This window comes from Sorex fumeus, unplaced genomic scaffold (genome assembly GCF_029834395.1).
Source record: "Sorex fumeus unplaced genomic scaffold, SorFum_2.1 ptg000063l, whole genome shotgun sequence".
In the NCBI taxonomy this organism is placed as follows: domain Eukaryota; kingdom Metazoa; phylum Chordata; class Mammalia; order Eulipotyphla; family Soricidae; genus Sorex; species Sorex fumeus.
The window spans coordinates 7,474,189-7,488,682 of NW_026606120.1; the positions used below are offsets into that span (position 1 = coordinate 7,474,189).

A 14,494-nucleotide genomic window follows, 5' to 3' on the forward strand; every position below is an offset into this window, starting at 1 on the left:
CCCCTAAGCACCACTGGGCATGACCCTGACCCCTGAGCATAAAGCCAGGAGTGGCCCCTGAGCACTGCTGGGTGTGGCTTCCAAACCAAAACTGTTTAAAAAAAATATATATATATATGTGTGTGTGTATCTGTGTGTATACACATATATGTGTATATATATATATATATCTATATATGATAAACCTGAAATAATAATATACAGGGGCTGAAAGGGAACTCAGGAACTAAGAGTCCCACTGGTCAAAAATAAGGCCGTCAATAAATAAATGGCAATGGGTTTAAATACAATTATATCTAGATTTCTGTTCTTAACACTTAAAACAAAACATTCACTGGTGACTTTTTGAAGACATTAAGGAACCAGCTTGTTACTTTGAAAATTCATTAAGCAAATTCTAGCCCTTGCCATATCCTTTGTGCCCATGGTAACAAAATTGTTGATAAGGGGATGTTTCTCTTTCCAGAAGTATTCCAGCTGGTAATTCAAGAGAGTGGCAGAACTGAACTATAATTATTTTGCAAACCCGTGTGAATGAATAGCTGCTAAGATAATAAAAACAACCATTTGTCTTCCTGAAGGGAGTACATACCACCTCACTGAAAGAATAATTTTTGTGTGTGTTGGGGGTGGGGGATTAGGATAGTGGGGATAGAAGCATACACATCCAGCAGTGCTTTGGCTTAGTTGTAGCTTTGTAAACAGGGATCACTCCTGGTGGGTTCAGGGCATGCTGGAGAGTGAATCCAGGTCAGCTATACGCACGGAAAGCACCTAACCTGCTGTGTGATTGAGCCAGCCCCACCTCTGAAATTATTATTTTTTTTCCTGGGTTTGTTTTCCTGATTTTTCCTGGTTTTTTTTTTCCTGTTTTTTTTTTTTCCTGGTTTGTTTCCTGGGGTTTTTTTCCTGGTTTGTTTTCCTGGGTTTTCATGCTCCTGGCTCTCATCTCAGTGGCAAAATTTCCTGGACAGCAAGCATGCATCATGTGATTCATTTTTGACACTTGTGCATTTCATCAGACCAAGTAATGAAAACTTAACAAAGGGGCACATAGTACTGTAGGCTTATGAGGCCAAACACATCGGATTTTGTTTGTAAGCTAGATATAATTGGGTGAACCTTGTTAATCCTTTATGCACAGTATGTAAACCTAACAATGCAAATTTAATAAATTAAAAGAAACAAATTTAATTAGCATCTTGTACCTGGAAGATTACAACTGGATGAAATTATTTCCAAAGTTCATGGTCATTTTCTACATAAGATGAGCTGTATGTATTCTACAAAAACAAATGCTTGAGATACAACTTTATATCAAATGACTACTATATAAACTGAAATTCAGGAGTGACAGGGCTAGAGAGCCAGTGCAGAAAGTTAAAGCACTTGTTTTGCAAGTAGCCCAGCCCAGCGTGAGGCCCAACTCAGGGCAGCTTTTTCTGCCCAGTACCAAAGAGTGAACAATCTCCTCCCCCTAGTAAATAAATTCAGGAGTGAAGCATGTTTCATTGATGTGAAAAGTGTAGAGTAATTTGAGAGGCAACAAATGGGGGCACAGTCTCAAATTGAAAATTTAAATATTTTAATTTAAATATTATTTAAATAACACAATAAATGACAAGCAAAACAAAACTCAGACATATGAACATCTCCAGGTACAATATCATTTATTAAAAAATATAAAAAGGGGCTGAAGCAGCCAACCTGGACTTGATCCCTGGCATCTCATAAGGTCACCCTAACACTGCCAGGAATGATTTCTGAGTGCAGAGCCAGGGGTATCCCCCGAACATCGCTGGGTATGACCCAAAAAGAAAAAAATTAAATTAAAACTTTAAAAAGAAAATAAAAAAATAATTTATTTTCATCTGGTTTTTGCCCAACTTTAACAACATACCCATTTTTGTGGTTCCTAGAAAATTCTACAGCTAAACAGGCCCCAAAGCATCACATGACTGATACTGGTCAAGGTCCCACTTCTTTAAGGAAATAAATTTCCTTCCTGGGAGTCTCAATTGCTAGAAATTTTACGAGGTGCTTTCAGGACCAAGACACAATGCAGGGGTTTGTCTTGCTTGCAGCTGACTGGGCATGGGAAAAGCTAGTCTGAGCACTTTCTGAGTGAGCAGTTTTGAGTCCAGGCATGGCTCAAACTGCCCACCAAAAGGTGCTTTCCTTAAGGTCCTTCTAACGAAAAAGGGGAATGTCATCACCCACTAGGACCCAACCACTCACCCATGGCTACAGATGCTCTGCATGCTTCAACGTTCTCCACACAGTCACTAGACAAGGTCAGTAGTTTCCTGAAAGCCCAAGCCTACAGTCTCAAGTTGCACCAGAAGCGAGATTAATAAAATTAAATAAAAAGCAGGTTTTTTTCCCCCCTTCTCTTTTGGGGGGGAATCACACAGCAGCGATGCTCAGAGATCATTTCTGGCAGTGCTTAGGGGACCATATGGGATATGGGGGAATTGAACCCGGGTCAGCCACTTGTAAGGCAAGTGCCCTCAACATTGTACTGTCTCTCTGGCACAGATTAAATATTTCTGAGGGCGAGGCACAGCTCCACAGACAGGGCACTGGCTTCACATGCAGGAGGCCCGGCGCAGTCTGGCACAGGCACTGTTTGGCAGAGCAGCCCCTTAGCAATGCCAGGTGTGGCGCCCAAACAAACAAGTGTTTTTGATGATTCTTCCTGGATGTGAGGTGGTTCTCTGGCAGAAAGGACAAAATTCTGCATCCGGGCTGCTTTCACACTCAGTACTGGAAAGTTGCAAGGTGCAGTGTATGGCTTATTCCAACGGCAGATCCCCCAGTTCACCACCTCTGCACAGCAGGCGCCCAAGTGACTTCCGAGCCACAGCTGGGGTTGCTCAGTCCAAGCCAAGACGCAGCAGCAGGAACCCTGGGCCAGACACACTCCAGGAGCATCGTCACTACTGGAGCTTAACAGCAGTTGCCCAGATGTCGTTGCTGGGGAGCGGGGGAAGAACCCATCCTTGGGGAACGGAGTGACCCTTGGGGTGATCCGATGGCACCAAGTACTGGTCCCAATCATGCCTAAACAGAACAGCGTAGAACAAATGGTCATTCTTTTTTGTTCCAAGCAGGTATGCAGCAAATAAAGATCTTACTTCAAGGTTTAGCTTTCAGGGACTGGAGCAATGATAGCACAGTGGGAAGTCACTTGCCTTGCAAGTGACTGACTCAGGTTCAGTCCGATACCTTATATGGTTTCCCCAAACCCCACCAGGAGTGATCCCTGAGTACTCAGCTTCCTGAGTACCTATGAGTATAGGTCCAAAACAAAACAAAAAAATTTGAAAAAGATGGCTTTCGAGTAATTGATATCCTATTATACAACTCTACTCTAGGACTATGCAGCATGTATTTCTTTATGCATCTATAAAGGGGATTATTGCAAATAACTTACAATCTTAGGGAGAGATAACCAAATGATGAATAGAGTTACTCCTCATAGTGAGGAGTAACTAACCCCCACTCATGACTGGTGTTTCATGGTCACTGTCTGACGTGCATGTTCTCAGCTGAGGCTGAGGAGGACACCACAGTTCGTGCTCTCCACTCCTCTGCTGTCAAGCTTTCCTTCTGCAGTCTAGTCAGGACCTTTTCCTCCTGGGACACACACCTCTTCATTGGTTTTTCACACTCCCTGCTGTCATCAATGCATCAGTCTTACTAGCAAAGCTCTCTGGACAGCAAATAGCACGTGGAATTTGTCCCTTATAACTAGTTTTTCCCCATGCAAAGGGTCGTAATTTGAGTACCCAGGTGATGAGGTGCTGGCTAGATTGTATACATTTTAAATTATCAGTTGAGAAAACGTCCTTTTCCCCAAATTTTTTATTTTAAATTTTAGTTTTTGGGCCATGCCCTACAGTGCTCAGGGATCACTCCTGGTGGTGCTGGAGGTAGGGGAACCATATGGGATACTGGGCATCAAACTCATGCTGGTCACATGCAAGGCAAACACTCTACCTGCTGTACTCTCTCTCTGGCCCTTATAAAGAATATATATCCCACACACACCTTTGTTCTTGCATGTTCATTGAATGTCAATGAAACAATAATGTATATTAATTAAATAAGGCTTCTTTACCAAAAAGTATACAAAGACAATGTAGTGTTGTATCAAGGGCCGATAAAAATGCTACAACACCCCTGGCACTTGGAACCTAAAAAGGAAGAAAAGGCCTCGCCAGCTATTTCTTCCGAGGAATGGAGCAGTGGCAGGGAAAGGCAGCCGCAGGCCGCCCTCTGACCTTATCTGGATGAGCGCAGGCAGGGAATGCTCCGCTTGGAGGTAATACTGCCGAAAAGGCTGCAGGAGGTGAGCAAGCGGGAATTCACCTGCAAGAGAAAGCACAATCATCACACCTCATACCTAGAAGTGTGTTTCTTCTTTTGGTTTTTGGTTTTGGTCACACCTGGTGGTGCTCAGAGATCACCGCTGGCAAGGTGCTTGGGTGCTGGGGACTGAATTGGAGTCTGTTGCATGCAGGGCAAACAGGATTTCGACAATCCAATCAACTGTCTTTCATCTTTACCCATGATTCCCAATCCTGGGGGATCATTAGTGGCTTACCTACCCCCTCGATATTCCAGCTGAGATGACCCACGAAAACAGCAATAATTTAGTAATTTCCTTTTATGCCTGAATAGAGAAACTTACTTGGATCCCCAAATAATTTGGACTCAATTTCTTGCTTCTGAAGTAGAAATTTCTCCTTCTCTTTCCGCTGCTTCTTTTCTAATTCTCTTTTCCTCTCTTCCTCTCGCTCTCCTTCCAACATCACTCTTAGGGCTCTCTCTTCAGCTTCATACAGTTCAGAGCGTTTCTTTATAAGTTTTCTCAGTCTCTGAAGATGATGCTCAAAGGTCTCATCGGCTGAAGCTGGCGGACAAACTCCTGGGAAAGATACCCAAAGGCATTTAGATCTCACCTGCTCTCAACCCCAAACCCTCATTCTGAGAAGCAGACTCAGAAGGCAAATTAGAGTCTGTTTTTAAACTTTGTAATGTTTGGTTTTCACACTTGGCAGTGCTCCTGACCCTGCACTCAGGGATCACTCCTGGTGGGACTCAGGGGACCATATGGGATGCTGGGGATCGAACCTGGGTTGGCCACATGCAAGGAAAACACCTCCCCACTGTATTATCGCTCCGGCCCACCAGCCGTGATGGTTTATAGTCTCCAGTTTCACCTTCCTTGGTCTCTCTGGATGCTACACATGACCTTGGATCTGATTTCCAATGGTTTCGATCCTCCAGCTGGACAGTGAACACTGCTGGTGGGGCTCTCACACAGGCAGGCAGAACAGAGCTGAAAGCTGGGCATGAAAGCTTGCAGCCCCGGAAGGGGCTCCACAGGGGCAGTTCCTGATCACCCAGGCACCCACAGTCCAGACTGCTCGTCTTCCCATGAGCCTCTGGGGCGCTCACTGCTCTGGGAAACACCCTGTCAGCCCCTCAGGGGCATCTGCTCTCCTTTCCATGCATCGGGTTGGAGGTTTTACAAGTCAGTCACTTTCTTCTGGGGTCAGTGTAAACTGCACAGGAAAAGGTGACAGAGTGGGGCCAGTCCCTGTGACTCTGCGGGCAGGTCAGTCCGCATATGCAGGGACAGGGAGCTGCAGTGGCAGCCCCCCTACACACAGCAGGGTGTGGCCTACTTGTGGATGCTGACAGAAATGCCCACTGAGCTCCACAAAGAGTCACTCTGTGGCCATGAGCAGCTGTGAGCAGTCCCTTTGGTGCTCGCTGTAGCCCACAATGCTCAACCAGTCATAGCCTCCTGGACAAGCAAGGGCAGTCCAGAGTCGCAGTTGCCCTGTATCCCAGGGACACCAGACAGGGCAACATTCTGGCTTCCTGAACATGTCACATTCAGGGCGGCGTGCCCTCCGCATTAGCCTTCTATCTCCCCCTCCTACTGAGCTTGTGCAGGTCGCACAGGTACACCCAGCCCACCTTACTTAGCCCCATCCCATGGCAGATCTAATTCCATCAGCACAGATACCAAATGATGGCATTGATTGCTGGGCCCTGGTGCTGGCCCTGCTGTTGAACTGCAGCAGCTGGGAAGGGCACTCTGCCTGGAGTCACTGTGGCAGTCTTAGGTGCCCACAGCAGCTGCTTTCTTCTTTCCTGTGTGTCTAAGTGTAGCAGCAGGGGCCTTCTCCAAGCAAGGCTGCAGTCAGACCGAGTCCACACACGCCCCCGTGAGCAGAGCCAGGTGGGCCTGCACTGTGGCTGCCATTCACTGCCATTGTGAGATGCCCTGCCCAAGGGCACATGGGCAGCCATCCCACGACCAAGGCTGACACTTATCAGCCACTCCTCCAGCAAGTCACCATTGGGTTGATTTCCAATGGCACCCCTGCAAGGTGCCACTCCCTGTCATGGGCAGCAAGTTCTTGGCCAAGGTGCTGCCCACGCTGTGGAGTGACCAATCCCTCTGAGGCATCTGGGGATACGCATTATTCCAAGGTTGCTGAAGTGATGGACTTTGGGGTCACCAGATACTGGCTTTTTTCCTCTTTGGACTACACCTGGCAGTGCTCAGGATTTAAAAGTCTCGCTGTGACTGCAGCCACGTGCCAGGCCAGTGACTCAGCATCTGAACTATATACTCCCACCCCAGGTTTTTTGGTCCGCAATGCCAGGAGTGAACCCAGAGCCCTCACATGTGCACACCAAGTGCTCTGCCACTGAGCCGCTTCCCAGTATTTGGCAGAAGTTCGTGGACTCCTCACTCTATGAAACATATGAGCTCTGAGTCGTGAACCACAGCACTAAGATTCTGCACTCATGGGGAGACAAAGGAGATGCCTGACGCCCTCTGACTGTGATGGACTCCCCAGTTCCGAGGCCTTAGCACACACCCAACCTGCTGTCCTATCTCTCCGGCGCCTGGTGAGCTGCTCTTGTGTGAACTCAGCAGCGAACTGGCCTGGATGAGTGCATGAAGGCCATAACACAGCAGAATTAATTAGTGAGTCTGAAAGAATCACAGCTTCGGGGCTGGTGCAATAGCACAGCGGGTAGGGTGTTTGCCTTGCACGCGGACGACCCGGGTTCAATTCCCAACATCCCATATGGTCCCCCAAGCACTGCCAGGAGTAATTTCTGAGTGCAAAGCCAGGAGTAACCCCTGTGCATAACCAGGCATGACCCCCCGTCCAAAAAAAAAAAAAAAGAATCACAGCTTCATTTCATTTACACTGTACAGTTATATAAGTATGTAATTTTTGTTTGTTTTAGGGCCATACCCATCAATGAAGGGCTTAGGGGACCACATAGTGTGCTGGAGATTGAATCCAGGTCAGCTATATGCAAAGGCAAACACCCTACTGTATTATCCCTCTGGCTCCAAATAATTATACATTTTAAACCACAGGAAATCTCATTTGTTTTCCTCAACACGCTAACCTGTGTTCTCTCAGATACACCCAGTGAATGCCAATTCTGGATAACGTATGAAACAAGACCAATGAGTTGCCTGCACAAGGTGCAGATGAGTTCACCTGCCGGGTAGGGGTGGCTGGAGGATGTCGCATCTGTATTTGTTTTTTGCAGAACAGTGAGAGCTTAAAAATGGTAAAGATGGGACAGGGAACCTTTAAAGATAAACAGACTGGCAAGAGCAAAGAACCAGAGAGGAAAATGAAAAGCAACTGTGGGACTCAGGGCATGGCTAGAACAAACTTCTGCTGAGAAGCTTGGCCTGCCTGACCGTGGTGCTGGTGCTCCTAGAGGCATGACAAAGGGACAGTCGAGTAGGTTGGGGAACTTTATACAATCACAGTTGGTATTCTATTTGTACTCTTCAAAAACCAGGCGCAGGGGCTAGGAGATAGTACAGCAGTTAGAGCTGAAGATGCCAGGCAGGTTCAACCCAGCACCAATGTGGTCCCTGCTGGGTGCAGCTCTGAAAGCCCTAAAGTGTCACCAGATGTGGCCTGTGGCCTCGGAGACTCCCAAACATAGGGTAGACCACAGCAGACCCGGCAGCACCACACCTCAACCTCAAGCCCTAGCACCAAACCATGGGCCCAACAGGCCGTGTATCACTGGGACTGCCCCAACACGCCTCAGACACTGTTTTGGGTTGAAATGTTTCTGAAGGAACATCAAAGTTTACAATACTTTTTGAAGCACCCAGTAGGACTAGGATTGTTTCACTTGGCTGAGGGACAGCACCCAGTCATTGAGAGGCATGTGACATGCAGAGCCTGCAGAATGGAGGAGTCAGGAGCCAGCACAGCAGGTTCCCATACTTGCCTCTCTGCAACCCTGGACATCTCTGCAGCTTCCTGCGGACAAGTCCAGCCATCCTACTCGGTGGAAGTAACACCCTGTCAAAGCGCTTTTCCTTCAAGAACCGTGTGAGGCTAGGGTGGGAGAGCGAAGAGAGGAGAGAGGAGAAATGCAGTGGCAGTACAGAGCCCCTATTGTTACCTTTCCTCGCTGCAGCCTCTTTCCTGAGCTTCCTCAGCTTCTCCAGCGCCCGGAGAATGTCCACCATCCGTTTGGTGTCTGCCTGTTTCTTCCTCACCTCCGACAAGACGCCGTCAGCAGCAGCCTTAAGTTCCTGTTCCTGGGGGAGAAACAGAGGCCAGAAGACGTGGGATCAGGACCAGCCTCGCCCTGGAGCAGCAGTGAGTCCCCATCTTCAGAGGCCCCCGACCTACAGGCCCACTTCCTGCGTCCTGTCACCCTCCTCTACTGAGGCTACAACCCTCTCATCTTCAAGGCCCTTCTTCTCTTTGCACTCAGTGGAGGGCTTGTTCCCTCAGTTCCCTCAGAGTGTGGCTCAAGGAAGAGTGCGTCCAGCTCACCTTAACTGCTCACAGCACAGACTCCTGAGCACTAAGACTCAGACTATCAGGAAATCAGGAACCAGGTCAGAGCAGCCCAGCAAGCCGGGACAGCCTCTCAAACACCGAAGTACCACCCCCACTCTCCTGATTGATCCACATGCAAACTAAGTTAACTGGTCTCTCATGGAGCCCATCTCTGATATGCTTTGTGAGTGTCAAAAGTATCCTCCTGGCTAAAATACCCCTCTCCCGGGGGTCAGAGTACAGCGGGGAGAGCATTTGCTTTGCTTTGCACATGGCCGACCTGGGTTCAATCCCCAGCATTCCACATGGTTCCCCAAGCACCACCAGGAGTGATCCCTGAATACAGTGCGAGGAGTAAGCCCTGAGTATCACCAGGTATGCAATTCCCTCCCAGTCAAATTAAATAAAATATCCCTCCCCAGGCCAGAGAAACAGTACGGCGGGGAAGGCACTTGCATTGTACGCGGTTGACCTGGGTTTGATCCTTGGCACCACATAGGGTCCCCCAAGCCCCACCAGGAGTGATCTCTGAGTGCAGAGCCAGAAGTAAGCCAAGCACAGAGGATTGTGCCATCTCACAAACAAACTCCAAATAGAAAAATAAGGCTCCTTCCCATCAGTCAAGTGTGTGCCCAGAGTCCCATCAGGAGAGCTGTGCTGTGCAGAAGAGAGATCTCTTCTGCCTGGATTTCTCCCTAGGCCTGGAATTGCATCTACTGCTTTCACCTGACCCTACCTTCAGCTCCCAGTTCAAATGTGACCCAACCATCCAGGAAGGTTCCCAATACTGTCCTCAGTGCTTTGAATATTCCTTCCTTGGTTTCCTTCTAGGGTCACATGGCACCTAACACTGGACCCAGGTTGGTGGGCAAGTGCAGAGAGGAGGGAAACCTTGGTCTACTATCAGTTCATGGGCCACACACAGATCCTCAGGTGTGAAGACTAAAATCCTTTCTACTTTTCAACCCAGAACTGGACCATGCACATATGACATCCCCACTCATGTCTACCAAGCTAATTCAGGACCCCTCTCCAAGGGACCTTCACTAAAGCCACATGCAAGTGTGACCCACTGGTGGTACATGGCTGATGAACCCTTCAAGTACTAAAACTCCTGAAGGCTAAAAATAAATGCTTCCATTTCTACACCTCAGAGGGAATTTGTACCAAACTCAAAGGCAGTAATTACACCAAACTCGAGCTGCCTCTCTCTACTGAGGGGAGTCATGATCACTCGCACCCGACCATGAGAATCCCTCACACCAGAGGTTCCCAATTTCCTACCCTGCAGAGCAGCAGCTGAACACCACTGACCAGAACAAATCTTTGACCAAGTTCCTATTGACCTCGACCTCTGCTCAAGAGACTGAGATCAACAGGTTTTACTACCAGACAACTTGGCCTCAAATCACCAAGCAAATGCTCTTCAACTCCACTTCACAAAGGGTAAACTGGGATGAAGCAGCAGCCACTGCCTTTTGGGCTCACAAGGATTCAAGACATGGTGCACAGAAGAACTGGAGCAAAATGCCTTAAGAAACCTCCACTGCTGAGCCTGGGGACTCGAAGTGGTTTCAAACTTCCATACAATGAAATATGAGCCTGAGAGGTAGTTGTAAGGCTTAAAGTCTGGTTAGATCCTGCATTTGCAAAAGGAAAAGGAGAGAGAGAACAAGAAGGAAAGTGCCTCCCATAGAGAGAGGCTGGGCTGGGGGATAGGGATTGGGGGATGGTGGTAGGGAAACAGGGGACATTGGTGGTGGGAAATGTACACTGGTGGAGGGATGGGTGCTGGATCGTTGTATGACCAAAACCCAATTATAAACAGCTTTTTAATGATCTATCTTAAAAATATTCAATTAAAAAATTTTTAAAGAAAGTAATGTGGTGTTCACGCCCAATTCAATCAGCTTAATCAATGGCTGAATAAATAGCAGTACTCCTACATTAAAAAAAAAAAAAAAAAAGATCCTGCATCTGGTCCCAAGGAGCCAGAAGTGAGTCCAGAGCTTACCCTGGTGTGGGGCTAGTCAACTCTTGCTAATTAGTGACTATGTTCCTAGTGCCAAGATGCCAAGTTATTCAATAAGATATATTAACTGCAACATACATCACCTTCAGTTGTATTCATCTCAGAGATACAAGGATGATTCAGTATATGCAAATAGATCAATAGTATACACCACATTCAAAAAAAGGAACCACAAAAAGCACATCTGTAAATGCGGAATTTGACAGGATTCAACACCCATTCCTGGTGAAAATCCTAAGCAAAACGCGGACTGAAGGAGACTGTCTCAATACTGCAACAGCCATGTACAATAAATCTAGAGCTAACAATCAACCTCGGCGGAGAAAACCTGAAAATCTCTTCCCTAAGGTCAGGAATTATTTATCCTTCAAATCGCCAGAGCGGTACCACGAAACCCAGGACTTGAATGTTAAGTGAGCAGATGCCAGGGGATCTGACGTCTACTATGCCCCTGTGCGATCCTAGGTTTTGCGAAAACGACCTAGGTGAACCTAAAGCACTTGGCGCTGCGCCCACCTAACAGGCAAGCAGGCCGAGGGGGCACCTGTCGCTTTACGAGGGTTAGGGTGGCACGTCCCGGGAGGACGCCAGAGCGCTGCCCACCCCCACCCCCCGCCCCCGCACTTACCCGCTGCTTCTCCTCCACCTCCTGCACGCACTTGACCCTCCAGCGGTCAATCTCCTGCTCGCGCTCGGCGGCGCGCGCGCTCTCCGCCTCCCGCTCGGCCTCGCGCTCCCGGGCGCGCTCGCGCAGCCGCAGGCGGCGGCGTCGGACCCGCTCCAGCCGCCGCCGCGCCTCGCCCACGTAGGCGGCCTGGGTGAGCAGCTGCAGCCGCCCGGCCAGCTCGGCGCGCAGCGGCGCCGCCTCAGCGTGCAGCCGCGCCCAGGCCGCGCCGTCCGCCTCGGCCTCGCGCAGGGCCCGGGCCAGCTCGCGCAGCCGCCGCACCAGGCTCAGCGCCCCGCGGAGGCGCGCGCGCACCTCGCCCAGGCTCGGCCCGGGGGCCGCCCGCGGGGCCGCCGCGCCGCCCGCCCGCCGCGGGGCGCCGAACACCGCGTCCAGCCACTGGCGGTCGCGGAGCCGCTGCAGGACCGCGTCCCCCAGCACGTCGGGGGGCGGCGGCGGCGGCAGCGGCGCCTCCGGCCAGCGCGGGCCCCAGGGCGGCCGCGGGCGCTCGCCGGAGTCGCAGCCCGGGAGCGGCCGGCACGGGGGCGGCGGCGGCGGCGGGGGCGGCAGCGGCGGGGGCGGCCCGGGGAAGAAGCCGCTGCCGCCGCCGCCGCCGCGGGTCGCCTCGGCCGCGGGCGGGGGTTGCAGGGCCAACGGGGGCTGCAGGAACGGGGCGGGCCGCGGCGGGAGGGGCGGCGGGAAGGCCGGGGAGGGCAGCGGCGGCGGCGGCGGGCAGCCGAAGGGAGCGGGGGGCGGCGGGCCCGCACGGCCCGGGGCGAAAAAGGGCGGCAGGGCCATGGCCCCAGCGGGGAGACTTGGCGCACGGACGGAATCCAAGTGGCTCCCAGGGAAGGAAAGCGGGCTCTGCTTCCGGGCGGAAGTGACGTATGTGACGCGCGCCGCGGGCGCGCCGGAAGCCCCTCTTTAAGTGGGCGTGTCCTCGCCTTCCGCTTTCAGAGCGTTGCGTTTGCCCAGGGTCTGGGGCACTAGACCCACACCTGGGGCTCAGTGTGATTAAGAGATGCGTTTACCTGTCCGTCAAGAAAACCGACTGGTCAGGGGCTGCAGTAATAGCACAGCGGGTAGGGCGTTTGCCTTGCGCACGGCCAACCCGGGTTCGATTCCCAGCATCCCGTATAGTCCCCTGAGCACCAGCAGAAGTAATTCCTGAGTGCAGAGCCAGGAGTTACCCCTGTGCATCGCCGGGTGTGACCAAAAAAAAAAAAAAAAAAGAAAACCCACTGGTCAGAGAGACTCAGAGAGGCTGGAGTCCGGTGATCTGGTGATAGTAGAGCACTGGGTTCACTGCCATGGCCTGAGATTGCAGGGCTCCATTGCAGGGCTACATGAGAGGTGCTGAATGGGGCGTGTGGTGCCGGGTGCGAACCCTGGTCCTGTGCGTGGAAAGCGCGCGCTCGGGGCCAGCCCCACATTTCCCTCTTTACAGCCACAGCCACACCCCCTTCTTTAATCCCTGACTACTGCATACCTTTTAATTTTGTTTTTTTCAATTATACAAGTGGAATCAAATAGTTCATAACCATTTGGAATTTGCTTCTTTTCATTAAGCATAAATGAACAACAACCCAGTTTTTCGGGGCATAGCAGTGGTACGGCGGATAGAGGGTTTGCCTCTCACGCAGCTGACCCAAATTCGATAACCGGCATCCCATATGGTTCCCCAAGCACCACTAGGAATATTCCTGAATGCAAGGCCAAGAGCAACGTCGCGTGTCGCCCAAAACTGAAAAAGAGCAACCCAGTTTTTTCATTAGTGTTCCTCTGTGTGTGTATGCGTGTAACTTGTTACTCAGGGTTCATTCTCTGTAATGCAAGAAAAAAAAACTTTATTGGGGGGGGGGGTGGAGAGGTGCTTAGGGCTCATTCCCTGTAATTCAAGGAAAAAACCCTTGTGGGGATGGTGTTCAGGACTGATTCCCTAAACACAGTGGGAGTGGAAGAGGGTAGGACCAGATAAACTAAAATTCACTTAAGCCGGTAATTTTAATCTCACCATTTGGAAAAGGTATTCAATGAGGAATAGATGATAGGAATAGATGATGGGCTGGCCACGTAATGAGATTTAAAGACGACCGCTGGACCAGAGCTATTACTGACTGGATTCCACGGGATGTCAAAAGACCGTGTGGCCGCCCACCTACCAGATGGTCAGACTTGTTCGTCAAGATCATGAACGATCAGTTTGAGGCTCTTCATGTTCCCAGAGCGAACAGATGCCATTGGGCTACACTAGCACGCGACAGGGACAAATGGAGACGTTACTGGCGCCCGCTCGAGCAAATCGACAACTAATGGGAAGTTAAGTGATTAAGTGAAGATGATAGGGTGACAAGGGTGGGAAATACCAATGGACAAAAAGAAAACCTCAGGAAGTGGAGATACAGTACACTGGGTAGGGTGATTGCCTTGCACTCGACTGACCCAGGTTCGATCCCCAGCATCCTATATGTTTCCTGAGCACTGCCAGGAGTGATTTCTGAGTGCAGAACCAGGAGTAACTCCTCACCATCCCATCCCCGGGTGTAACCCAAAAAGAAAAAAAAAGGGTGGGGTGGGGGAAAGGAAACCCTAGGCAGTAAAGGAGGAACAACAACAGGAAGAAGAAAGCTCACGCTCTTGCCTCTCTTGCTCTGTGTCTTCCTTACATAGGCTCAGACAGCAGAGCCAAGCAGAAAGATAGAGTGCAGAAGTCTCACCCAGGGGCACTGAAGAAGATTAGCACAGAAAGGAGACAGGGTTCCTCTCAGCCAGGCAGATTCCAGATCAGGAAAGCTGAAGGCAGATTAGGGTAGGGACAAAACCAAATTGTCATATATGGAAGGTGACCAGGATGTGATAATCCAGATTAGGGGCGGGGGCGAGGGGGGGGGATTGGGAGGAGGAATGACATAATACATGGGAACCCAG

The 14,494-nt window shown here is 50.3% G+C and overlaps 1 protein-coding gene across 1 annotated transcript; it reads right to left on the minus strand.

Annotated features, from left to right (window-relative positions):
- Positions 1–2,889: 2,889 nt before the first annotated feature.
- On the minus strand, positions 2,890–12,388 carry PDCD7 (programmed cell death 7). The gene is made up of 5 exons (XM_056127520.1): positions 11,531–12,388; positions 8,485–8,623; positions 4,697–4,933; positions 4,287–4,374; positions 2,890–3,063 (listed from the first exon to the last, which is right to left on the minus strand). Exons 1-5 carry the CDS (start codon positions 12,362–12,364, stop codon positions 2,940–2,942), a joined length of 1,422 nt encoding a protein of 473 aa, XP_055983495.1. The 5' UTR covers positions 12,365–12,388; the 3' UTR covers positions 2,890–2,939.
- Positions 12,389–14,494: the final 2,106 nt, after the last annotated feature.